Source organism: Lampetra planeri, chromosome 13 (genome assembly GCF_965212315.1).
Source record: "Lampetra planeri chromosome 13, kcLamPlan1.2.h2, whole genome shotgun sequence".
Taxonomy (NCBI): domain Eukaryota; kingdom Metazoa; phylum Chordata; class Hyperoartia; order Petromyzontiformes; family Petromyzontidae; genus Lampetra; species Lampetra planeri.
In genome coordinates this window covers 9421042-9434458 of record NC_136119.1, presented here as the reverse complement: position 1 = coordinate 9434458, position 13417 = coordinate 9421042, and the positions used below count along the sequence as shown (strand labels likewise).

The 13417-nt window shown below is 43.9% G+C and overlaps 1 protein-coding gene across 4 annotated transcripts in view; it reads right to left on the bottom strand.

Moving 5' to 3' along the window:
• The window catches only part of LOC144722043 (methyl-CpG-binding domain protein 2-like), a 44910-nt gene extending 35133 nt beyond the window's left edge, over window positions 1-9777 (bottom strand). For all 4 annotated transcript variants that reach the window (XM_078600118.1, XM_078600119.1, XM_078600120.1 and 1 more), the window contains exon 1: window positions 9516-9777. In XM_078600118.1, coding sequence (XP_078456244.1) covers window positions 9516-9625 — 110 coding nt within the window. In that variant the 5' untranslated portion in view covers window positions 9626-9777. The remainder of the gene's footprint in view (window positions 1-9515) is intronic.
• Between the last annotated feature and the right edge of the window lie 3640 nt (window positions 9778-13417).

Sequence of the window (13417 nt, the reverse complement as noted above, 5' to 3'; positions counted from 1 at the left end):
GCGTTTCTCACCGACAGTTGTTCAGCTCGATTCACAAGGGTAGCGCCAATGAGTGTATGCCCTGGTATTGCTGCCGGCGTGCATGGCAGAGGTCAGCCATTTCCAATGCTTCTGCAAATTAGCTTCAATTTGCTCAGTGTTATATTTTCTCCCCTCATATTCATCATCATTGTATGAGGAGTGGTTTCTTCATTGAGATGAAATTTAAACTACTCCCAGTGTGTGACAGATCTTGTGAATTAGCCCACACTATCAACGATACTTCACACCCTACTAAACAAACCCCTGAAACATAAATTAACATTGTCTACACTGCGATCAACATTCAATTCAATAATAATGACAACTTGTAACGCACACAACTTTGCAAATGGACTAAAGTTCGAGCATGACTCGGAGGCAGTACAGTAAAACCTTGGATTGCGAGTAACTTGGTCTGCGAGTGTTTTGCAAGACGAGCAGAAATTTTTAATAAATATTAATTTGATAAACGAGCGAGTTCTTGCAATACGAGTAGTACGAACACGCTTTGTCTGCCGAGCGTCACATGATCACAACTGATATACGAGTGCTTTGATATACGAGTGCTTTGGATTACAAACACGTTTCCGGAACGAATTATGCTCGCAATCCAAGGTTTTACTGTATTACAATAGCTCTGAACCACCTTGCGCCTGCCTGCGTCAGAAACATGCTGCGCCCGTGTCTCCTGAAGGTCAAGGTCTCTAAGATCTGGGAACTCAGGTCTTCTCTGCGTTCCCAGGTCATAGAGGGTTCTCCGGTCGATGGGTGACCGAACTTTTTCCCGTGTAGCCTCAGGCTCTGGAGCTCTCTTCCACTGGATATCAGGATCTCTCAAGTCTGTTGACTTTCTTTAAAACACGTCTTATAACTTATTTATACACTTCCATTTATTCAACTACTAAGTTGATTCAGAAAATGGCTTTTACCATGAAATGTATGAAATATTTTAGTTTCACAAGTTATTTTACGCTGAGTGTTTGGTGCTGTGTTTTGTACATCGCTTTGAGATGCTCGATGAAAGGCGCTATATACATTGAATCATTATTCAATGTAGTATTGCAACTTATAGGATTGTGGTATCTAGCTACAAGATAAAATGTTACACCAGGACTGACTGGAGTAAGATGTCAAGGACAGGCACACAACAGTATAAACCAGTCTGGCAGTATTGTGTGAAATCTCCAACGATGAGCTGTCACCGTGAAGGCATAATTGAAAATGTGTCCATCAATGGAAAAAAAATGATGTTCACTCGACAGTCCAATAGCCTGTATTGCGACTTGACTACGGGAACAGAAATAACAAGAAAAACCACGTGAAGAGTGAGTTATACTCCACATTCGCACGTTCAGACAAAACAACGCTCGACAACATGTTGTGAAAGAGGGGCAAACCTGCTCTAATTTTCAATGACACACTCGAGATAAAATAGCAAAGGTGTATTTTTAAGCTGCAATGTAAAATGACACAGTACAGAGAAATACAGATTGAACGTCTTGGTGAAGGCAAGATGTGGTAGTTAGAGTTTAACTCCTCTCGTTTGTGCTGATACTGTATTATATATCCCTCTTAACTGCAAGACTAAGCACAGACAATTGTATATAATTTAATTAATTTGCCAACATTTGTATGTATGCGTGCTGAACTTCTTTTGCACCGCATGTAGCCAACCGTGCTAATCGGTTACTCCTCTTTGCTGTGTTTGAGTGTGGAAAGTGGAATGAATGATGCACGTCTCAGAGACCACTACTAGGTCAGGTCAAACCTATGGATTAGCATGGGTCACTGCATGGATTTGCTGCGACTTCCATGTTACTCCCCACCACTTCTGGGCCACTACTCTTAACTGTGCAAATATATGGATCGTAGAAAGGTCGCAGATATTTCGTAGGTGTGCATAATAGGAAAAGGCGGTAACAGGGTGTTGGCAGATAAGAGGCGTTTCGCTGTAAACATGACACACACGCAAGATTGTTCGGAAACGGTACAATAAAATTCCAACAAATACCTACAACTCAGAATTTCAACATTTCCAAAAAGCCATATTTTGGCTTTTACACATCACCTAACTGTTGTGAATATAAGACAACAAGATTTCTTTCCAAATGTTATTCCAGTGCTAGGAGCCTGGTATTCCATAACATATGCCTGGGTAAACAGTGGCCCTGAGGAATAGAAGCCTCACCATAGCACATCCATGCAGGCCACTGCTTAATTTATCACCGAATAAAAATAGTTAACTACGTAATGCTCATTGCCCCACCCAATGGTACACACTTAGGAGCAATAATTCATAAACAGTCATAATGTACTGTCAAAAGCGATACCCCCTTAACAAAATCATATGACTATCCTATTTCCCAAATATGTACTCGCAACATGAACACGTGGAATGGGTTCATTCAAAATCTGTAAATACATTTTACATTGCACATCGGCAGCAAGTGCAATGGTTAGACACCAATAGGTCCAATTTGGGCAATGAAGGGTGCGGTTGAACATTGTCGTCCGCACGCACAGATCAATCGCAGGCCCTGTTACTGCAAACGATGCTTGAGTTCTGGGAATACGATTCTCAATGAGCTCAACGGGGAGAGAAACAATTATAAAATAAAAAAAATTAACCAACATTGAAATACTTTCTTCAGTTTTGAAGAAAGTATTTCAATACTCTTTGGTTCTTTCGGTAAAGTGTGACTTTACCGAAAGAACCAAAGAGTATGGATTCCTGCAGTCACGAATGCTTAAAATCAAGAAAGTATTTAAATGTTTACAAAAATGAAAATCCCCAAACAAACATTCATGCGGTATATTAAACTAAATCAAACCATCCATCCATTGTGCCATTGAATGCTCCAAACAGGCTTTAATAAACATCCTGTTGTGTAAAGGAACACCATGTTCTCATGCAATATTATCAATGCCAAGATGATTTTTTTTACAGTGCTGGCTGGAGTTGATCAAATTATAATTAGCAGTACAACAAACCTTTTGCAAATATTATCTGCACTCTATTTAAAACCGTATAGTCTTTTTCTACGTACTGCATTGATGTGAGTGCCCCTCATTCCCTTTGCTTACAACCAAATGTTATTTGAAAACATTTTAAACTTGATTATTGACACAAGAGACTGTCCATAATAAGCAACCGTATGCGGCTTTGTAAGCGACAAGACCCAGTCTGATACTCTACTGACAATATTATTTTGTCCTTTGAAAAACGTAACACATTTTTTACTGTTTGGCCGTGTCAGGTGGTGGAGGGTTACGACACATTTATAAATAACGCGATCTGACCCAAACACCTATATTATGAATAATATTGGTCGCGAAAGCCTACGTGTTAAATCTTTAAAATGTGCTGTAAGGGGCACAATCACTCCTTATGAACGTGGCTTGCTTAACCTTATTCACTCATGCTCAGGGCACAGTTAGTCATTCATCAGAACATTAAGTGGACTTAAACATCCTTTTCGTGAGTTAAAGATCCAACTGTTTAAACAAACATGAGTCATCCTCTTCCATTGTAACGGTCCAATTAACTTCCAACTAGTAAGTGCCCTAAACAATCAGGCGCTTCTTGTAAAGTGGCTGAGAAGCAAAGCAAAATTGCATTGCGTGAAGAAGCCAAGCCAATAAATGTCCTCAAAATACACACATTTAATTGGAAATAAATGAAATTATAAAGGGCAATTTAAAACCACAAAAAGCCAAAATAGGCAATAGGTGTGAAATGGACAAAAGTGCCCCCCTATGCAGCAGTAAAGGGCTTGCAAAAGCGGTTCTACGTTGTGAAATGGGTCATTGCACTCTCATCTAACGAACACTGTAATTGCCTCTGTCTCTTTTTTTACGACAGAAGTTTCGTATTTTTCCCCACAATTCAGTGCATTCGCCGTTACATTCCAATGTTTTAAGCATTTGTTTTTTTAATCACTAAATAATCTTCATATTCAACAAAGGAGCCAAAGAGTTGAAAGAAGCACGCAAGGTAATGCCGTATAAAAAGAATAGCTCAGCCCACAAAGTGACTCTTACCGGGCATTAGATGAGCACGCTGAACTGGAGTATATAAAAGGTCAGCTTTGTTATCGAGATACTGAGACGGTGAGCAACCGCGGTCGAAATTATGGAATCAAGGTGTGTGATTCCGCACAAGCAAATGAGGGATGTTTTGCTGCATCATCTCATGTGTTCACTATTTCAATCAGGCCAAGTTTGTATTGTATGGTCCATCTCATCCTTCTGGATGAAAATGCTACATTTTTGTGGCAACTGTGATTAAAAGCAGAGCAACGTCCTATTGCTGCTCATAAACAGTGCACTAACCAGATGTGAAAATATTTGTGAAAAGTTTTAATATTTTGCACGCTTTCAAACTTCTGTTGAAAGCGCTATTGCATTAACGCTGTCCCTCTGTCTGGAACGGAGGAGCCATGATAACTCTCATGAGGATGAGTCAACATATCAGAAATTACATGTTGTTGCTGTTAGGCACTTACCCAATGGAAAACTGGCCTAATCGATCAAAGGGTTGTTCAAAACTTAGGGGAAAAAAACTGTGCTAGTATTCACCTTGCCAGCTACATGTTAACTACCTCGCCTGGTATACAAGAGGTCGTGAGTTCTATCCCAGCCATGAGGCCTGTATATTTGGAGTTTGCATGTTCTCCCCGTGGTCGTGTGGATTTTTCTCCAGGTCCCTCCACATTTCACAACATGCGCTTAGAGCATTTGGCTGCTATACATTTCCACACGATAACCCACTTCGTTGGGCTATCGTTTTTGGCCAGTCGCTTCTTAAAAAAAAGATATACAACTAAGTGGGCCTTACCTGGTAAAATTAAATGTGTTTTTGTAGGTTATTTGTCAGTGACGTCATTGTGATAGCCACCGATCGATCACACTTAATGGCACCATCGCTTTAGCCAGCAGAGTACGATGATCAAATGTGAGTAGGGGAAGGACAGGCAATTAATTCAGCGTTTACATTGTGCTCCTCGTCAGTACTGTACTCGGGCCGAGGAAGCTAAGGAACCAACCGGCAGGGCAAATTCTACGACCTCCAACTCTATGAATTCCGGTCTAAAAACGCACACGCTAAATAAATGTGCGTGACATCACGCAATTATGTCAATACGTGCAACATCACAAGTCATGCACACACGCCTAACCGTCCGACGTGATGACGTCTTTACATGTGACATCATCTCGTCGTGCAACTTGGAACATAACATGATCATCGCCAATTGAATACCTCTAAGGACAATAGAATACAGGGACGTGGGAAAGAAATCCATATCCACACAGGATTTTCCTCCTTTTTAACGAACATATACGTGATCCCAAGAAACACTATGAACCCTTTGTGAAACCTCACAAGCTATGTGAGAACTCTGGAGATGCACAAAGGGTATAACAATATAGTTGTACAAAGGCCTAGCGAGACCTCTACTTCAATATGCCATGTGGTGAGTGGAGTGTGTGGTGGGGTGCAGTGGGTGGGAGGTGGGGGCATGTTGGGTGGGGGGAGTAGGTTATTTATGCTGTGAAGTTGGAATGAAGAGGCCAAGAGAAGCACTTCTCCCACCACCTCCTTGCCCGCTGACACTTAAAATGTCCTTCCATGGACCCTGACAAAGAATTGCTGAGAGACTTGACGTGAACGTGAAAAGGGAGCTCCTGGATGACAAAGTTTGACAACAACAAAAAACAAAAAACCCACTTAATAGCAACAAGAGCAGCGTCACTTGTGACACTAAATCGTGACGACAAAAGAATAAAAGCCAGACAAGCCGTACAACAAAAAAGAAAACACGGACCGGAAGGAAAACAGCGCCCACTCATCATGTACATGCGTCATTAATGCTGGTGCCAAAACTGGCATTTTTTCTTTAAGAACTGTGTCTCTAATTTCTGATATTATGCAAACACTCTTTGGGCAAAAAAATGTCAAGAAAGATACAAATAAAAAGGCTTTTGAAATATTGAAATTCTGAAATGGTGGCATGAACAAAGATTGACAAAGACTGTGGGTGAATATAAGGGGGCAGAAACTGGCACAAAAAAGTGTCTATCCATGCTGTTATGCCACTGCATTTACACTGTATCCACAGCCACCGTTGCCATCACCGGTCACACTGTGCACACTTTTAAAGAAGCTACTTCCTTCCCTGTGCTGGCACTTTGTGTGCCTCTAGCGTACCACACTTTGTGACGTTTACGATAGGTGGGCACTATTTCTGGAAACTTGGTACACAGTGATTGGTTGCTACCAACACTGCTAATACGTAATATATCAAGCGCTTGATCTGACATTTCCCCCCTTATTAAAGAACTTAATAAAATGGGATTCTTCCTTGGCCTATTTCTTTTTCGTATAAAGAAACTCAAGTGTCAGTTTATGGATGTGCAATTAACACACCACGATTAACATTCCCACTCAATCACATTAGATACTGTCAGAACAAACATTAGTAGTGAGCAGCTATTAAGTCTGCCACGACACGAAAAGTGGTGTGGTGGCCAGTTGAATGCCCGGCCAAATCCGTCTCCTGCGCAGTAATATTGAGCACGAGTTTTATGGTGAGTCAATATCCGGGAAGCCAAGGCTCGCTTGTGACACAAGTTGCAACTGGCGATTATTGGCAGGAATCAAGCCTGGGTCACCAGGACCATGGCGAAGTCTGAGAAATGCAATAACAACAACACCACCACCAACTCTCGTACACTTACAAAACACAGGGCCATTCACACACCAACTTACACTCACATTCTAACTCACCACATAATTTTTTTATATACACACAGTCATCCATAAAAAAACACACTCATCCAATCCTCACCAATTCACACATACGAATGGACTCGCTAAAACATAATCTCACATCCACACTTGCACTACTTTACATACGGTATTAACTCCACAAACTCAACGTAGCCTCTCAAGACTATTTGATTATCACATATACTCACTGACAAAAGACTCACACATTCACCCCCCACTAAATAATTCACTACAAAAGGCAGCCTCTCACACTCATGTACTCTTATATACATAAACATTCTGTCTTACTGATATGCAGACTTAAGACAGAATGGACTCACGGATGCGCACACATACCGATATGCTAAAAAAGAGCGTTTCTCAAACTCTCATCATCATTGAATCTCACACTGAAAAAACATCACCCACATCGCCTAATAAACCGTTGATCACTGGCACAACCACTACAGCTGCTAATCGCACTGATGGGCACATAACCACAGCGCTTGTGCCAGGCTAGGTGCACTTTGAGGCCACGTTAAATATCTCTGGCAGGTGACGGGACAGACCCATGTGTTAAGGGTTAACATATAATGATGACTGGCCACTGACACACTTTCAAACTAAAATTTTGACTCGCACACTGACATGCATATTCACACCCACTACCACTCTCGAACTAGCGTTGTTAAGACATTATAAAAAATCCTAAAATAATATTTGGGCTCCATTATCGACTCCAAAATCATGGTAATCAATAATCGAATCCAGTGGAATGTTCGCAACGAATGCATCGATTGGCACATACGAACGTTCAACCCGCTGTGCGCTCATCATATCTTGTGGTCTGCTTGAACACATGCGGGCATTATGATCATCGTGATTAGCCAAGATAAATTCAGTGCTGGACGAAGACCTCCCGCAGCCATCGTCAATTCCCATGCTCTTGCGATGTAACAATCCACCTGGAACTTGCACACGCAAAGATTTCATTGCTCCATCCGAGCGTAACAGCTCCTCTCTCACGCCTTATCCTCCCCTTGGCTGCCACTGTCATTCATGCTCGACCACCGGCCATCATCACCCCCACGCACAATCATGAATAAGTAGGATAATCGTTAATCTGTGCGTGTTCTCTAATCCACGTGATCCTCTTTGAGCGGTTTCAATGTTACTGAAATGCTTCTTTGCGTTTTTTTCAGTTTGTTCAATTTTCTTCGTTCAAACACTGCATGTGCTTCCATACATGTAACACCAGTTAGTAGATATCGATTAAAACACTTTATTATTCATGCGCACTCTTATGGTGCTGCTCCTTAACCAAGTTCAGTCTTCCAAAAGCCCTCAAAGCCGCCCTCGTCCACAAATCCATTTGATCATGAACCCGATTCGTCTACAATATCTGCCCAGAGTATATTGTGCTGTGTTTACAGTTGTGTCCCTTAGACAGATATCTCCAATTATTTAGCAAATTTGTTGCACGTGACCTGTGTTGCTGATATTCTATCCAGGGAGGACTTTGCATCCCTCTGTATTGTGGGATATTTTGTCATGTGCAGCAAAATGATAAAACAAAACTTGTTTGTATCGGTTTTTGCACGTGAATATCGATAACGATCACGAAACAATATTATCAACCCCGACTAGGACTCACACTGAAACTGTTAACACTCCACAGAGCCACTGCCACTCACTCAAATCCACACACGAACATACTCTCATCATAAGCTGTCACACACAGCTACACACGTTGGCACTTTAACACACACACACTGACAAAACACACTCCGATTGACCCACTGACACTAATCCATACTCTTATACAGACTCCACTCACAATCTGGCACACGGGAACACCACACTCACACTTTACCACACATCAATTCTCACACTCAACAGAACACACGCAACTGTGATCAACAAACACTCCCAAATACACTCAGAAACCGAGACCACACACTTTAAATATTCTCTCACACATCGCACACGATCCCTCACACTCATACACACCGACACATTTTCACATACACACTCACAATAGCACACATACATACTTTGGCACTTGCAGTAGCACTCAAGATACACTCCCAGAGACTAACACACAGACTCACTCCGCTCTTGACATTGACACACACACACTAAACACACTCAAAGTGTCACATACTGAAACGCGGAGGAAAACGCAGTGACACACTCACTCTACACATTCACACGGACACATGCACTGCCTCTGAAACTTACACCGATAGGAGTCATAGACTAACATTAAGGTTGACATTCACACACACACAGTCTGAGACAAACTCCCTCTGACCCTCACTCACTTTCATTCTGAACCTCGGTGTCTGACATTATACAAATAGCCCGAACATACTGTTGGAGCAATTGTTGTTTGCGAGCACTCATGAAGGCCGGTAACGGGCACACGAGAGGGTGGGTGGTCAGCACCACGCCAGGCCACCTTCGTCTCGCTAGTGGCGATGTTTACACACCACACCAGGTACTCATTTGAGGCCGAGTCAACCTAGGGGTGGCCCAGAAGCACTTTAGATAATCATTAGTGGTGTTGCCCGTTTGCCGGGTTCGCTTAACCGCTGCACCACCGCTCCCCACACTCACACACATTTGCTCACACGCAGCACGCACACTTACTCTGACCCTCACTCACGCGAACCCCACTCTCCAACCCTTCACTCCGCCTCTCCACTCACCACCGTCTTCTCACCTGTAGTAGTACACGTCGGTCTTGCCGGCCGACAGCCCCGACTTCCGGATAACCTCTTCTCGTTTCCAGCCGGGAGGCAGAGCCGGGCAGTCGCTCCGCCGCTTCTCCATGCCGGGCTGCTCGCCCGACCCCGCCTTGACCTGACCCGACCCCGCCTTGACCTGACCCTCGCTGACCCGAACCCGAGCTGACCCCGCCCAACCCCCCGCACGCGAGACCGCTCAGCGCGCGCACTCTCCTCCCCCTCTTCTCGCACTCTCCCTCGCTCGTGTTTCCGGCCCCCCGAAAACCAACACCCCCCCCCCGCCCACAAACCCAACAGCCCCCCCCACCCCACTGCTACCGCCCACAAACTCAACAGCCCCTGCCCACAACTCCTAAAGCCCCGCCCACAACCTCAAAAGCCCCGCCCACAAACACGGAAGCCCCGCCTACAAACTTAAAAGTCCCGCCCACAACCCAACAGCCCCCCACCCCACTGCTACCGCCCACAAAACGGCAAACCCCGCCCACAACCCCAAAAGCCCCGCCCACAACCCCAAAAGCTCCTCCTACAAACCCAAAAGCCCCGCCCACAAACACGGAAGCCCCGCCTACAAACCCAAAAGCCCCCGCCCACAAACACGAAAGCCCCGCCCACAAACACGGAAGCCCCGCCAACAACCCAAAAGCCCCCGCCGACAACCCAACAGCCCCAACAACTGAACAGCCCCGCCCACAAACCGACAAGCCCCGCCTACAACTCAACAGCCCCTGCCCCCCACAAGCCCACAGACACTCATCGTCAACCCGCCCCCATTAGCGCCCCAACCAGCCCCCATTACACCCCCCCCCTACTTCTACTATGGTCACGCCTCTTAAACACCCTTACAACCAATCACAGCCGTTCAGCCTGGTCCCCTGGCCCACAAACCACGCCCACTTCCAGCCCCGACTCGCGCAATCGCCGTCGAGTGACGTCGCCACGTTTTTGAGTGACGTCGTCGCGCATGACCCTGGGTCGTTTCACCCACCACGGGAACGCAACTCCCTCCGCGCGCCGTCAACTCCCCCCCCCCCACCACCGCGGACTTGGCGGACTCGACCGCGTCACGCCAAACGAGGTTCCGTTTCCGTGTTCCTCCGCACAAAATCGACGAAGTCCCACGAGGAGGGGTCCACACCCCGACGGATGAGTCACGGCCGCGAGATGACGTCACAACAAAACTTCTTTAGTTTTAAGACGCATTTTCATCCGTAATGTAGGTTTAGAAGGTCGCGTAAATGCGAATGTGTCGTTAAACCCGCCACCGCCAATTAGTTAAAGGTTGTCACGTAAACAGAACGTGCCAATTTGTCACTAATACAGCAACACCGGAGTGTTGGAGAGCAAATCCACAACATTATGTAATAACAATACTACAACCCCCCAAAGACAAAGATCCCCCGTATAGCCTTAACATACTGTTGGGGCAAGTGCTGTTAGCGAGCACCTATTAAGGCCGGAACGGCTCACGAAGGGGTGGTTGGCCAGCACCACGCCCGGCCGCCTTTGTCTCCCCAGTGGCGATGTTTTACGCACCAGGCAATGATTTGAGGCTGAGTCGACCTAGGGGAGGCCCAGTACCGGTTCAGATAATCGTCACTGATGTTGGCCGTGAGCGGGAGTCGAACTCGGATCGCCGGGTTCGTAGTGCAGAGCGCTAACCACTACACTACCGCTCCCCACAACTACCCCCCCCACACACACAGACACCACGATCCGAAAGCTCTTCAAAGTAAGGGGCCGTCCATAAATGACGTCACGCGATTTTTGGACGATTTTTGACCCCCCCCCTCAATCGTCAGACGGCGTCACAAAAAGTCAGACCCCACCTCAAATATGACGTCACAAAGCTCTGCCCCCCCCCCCCCACACAAAAAACATGCTTCAAATCGCTTTAAATTATTGTCATTGTAATACGTATTTAATGTGGCGCTGCATTCTGATGTTGTAGGAGAAAATATTTATTAAAAAGTCTATTTAAAGTTGCGCATTTTGATGTGACGTCATATTTCTCAATATACAGAATGATATACTATTGGGTGATCACATGAACAACATCTTCAGTGACGTTTTCAATGCATTTAATACCCTTGAAAATGACAAAACGGAGAGAATTCCATTGAAAGTATTTTGTTGAACGAGACGCAATTTCCGCGGCGTTTTGCGGCCACTTTGCAGAGTTAAAGAGAACTATGAAGATTATCATCTTTGGATAATAGAACGAACATTAATGTTTCGTCACTAGGGGGTGCGTTTCAACTCAAGTAAAGATACGTTTTTAATCAGTAAAGATACTTTACTTGATACAGCAATCGTGCTGTGACGGTTCCACCTGAAGACGGAAGCTTGTGTTGCCTCCGAAACGTCGTGATTTTTATTAATTTTTATTTTTTTCCTACGTGACTTTACCGAAAAAACCTAAGAGTATGAATCCTTGCAGTCACGAAAGCTTCAAATCTAGAATGTCTTTAATCATTGTTGAATCTGTACAAGATTGCATTTTCGCTTCAATAGCATTCTCATTCTGAAAGGATATGACGAGTTCTTGTTTTCCAAGTAAATTTGTATTCCCACGAGCATGCATTCCATCAAACAGGCTGGACCCAGTATGTTTTACTGGTACAAGACAGCACGTGCTGCCAGTGACAACAATAACACTCGAGTTCTCGTAAAATTGGCACTAAATAACTTGACTTCTGCCAAATGTTCAGAGTAATTGTAATAGATAGTGATGTTTAGACCCTCCAATAACACAACGTGTTTGAGCTCAAGTTGGAAAAAAGTATTCACACACCCTGATAAAAATACAATTTTCGCATAGTATGTATTGTTAGTAATCAAGAGTTAGGCGTGTTAAGTGATGACATCGAGCACCAGAGTTTACTAGGCCCTAGGAATATGTTTTAATCAACTCGATTTTTAAAAACACACATGAGCTTTTTATTATCTAGTTATGATGATCTAATCTGCATTGTTTTCCTTATTTGTTGGCAAATTCTTTTTTTGTCCTAAAATCATAACAGCCTTTCGTGTACAGATGGTTATTGAACAATTCTGGAAAATGTTAGTGGTACAGGAAACATTATTTGCTCACCTCTGCCGGCCCAGCCCAGATGGGTCACGATGACCTGCTTGCTTGCAAGTTCAAGGTTTACTCAATTTAAGCTCACATCTAGGTCTTTGTTTCCATGTCCTAATGAGAGTTGAGACCTAATGTCCCAGGCGTAATGTTGCTTCCCACAAACAAATGCGATCTTACTTTGACATCTCGACTCACCTGGCATGGCCAATTATTACACTTTTTTTCACCTAAAAATACTTTGAGTTGGCAATTGTTTTCAAATGCAAAATGCCCCCACAGCAAGAACACACACTTCTGCACAGTCTCATTAACTCCAACTTTTGGCTTTAGATTATATTATTTGCAGAGATTGGTTTAATCAGCAGGCTTAATTCTGGATCTATAGTACTGTATCCAATTGTCAAAGGGACAATCAAGAAAAATATCTAAGAATCATGAACATTAATATTCATAAGTAAAAATTTCGGATTGATGACAATTATTCAAGTGTTTCTATAGATTATCTCATACCATTTTTAATGACATACATTTTATTTAGTAAAGAAATGAAACGGCTGTTGATCCAGGAGGAAAGTAAATCTGTATCTTTCAGTGTATATGGAAGGTTCAGTGTTTGATAGTGTACAGCAGTAATATTTAAACAGGGTGAAAGCCATGGGATTATGAAGTCAACTGAGGGTGTCATGGCCCATATCTTTCCATGCGTCTCTCTCTCTCTGTCTCTCTCCTCATCTTTCTGCCCCTATCTCTCACGTCCATTTTTCCCTTGCTCTCTCTCTGCACGTCTCCCCACTC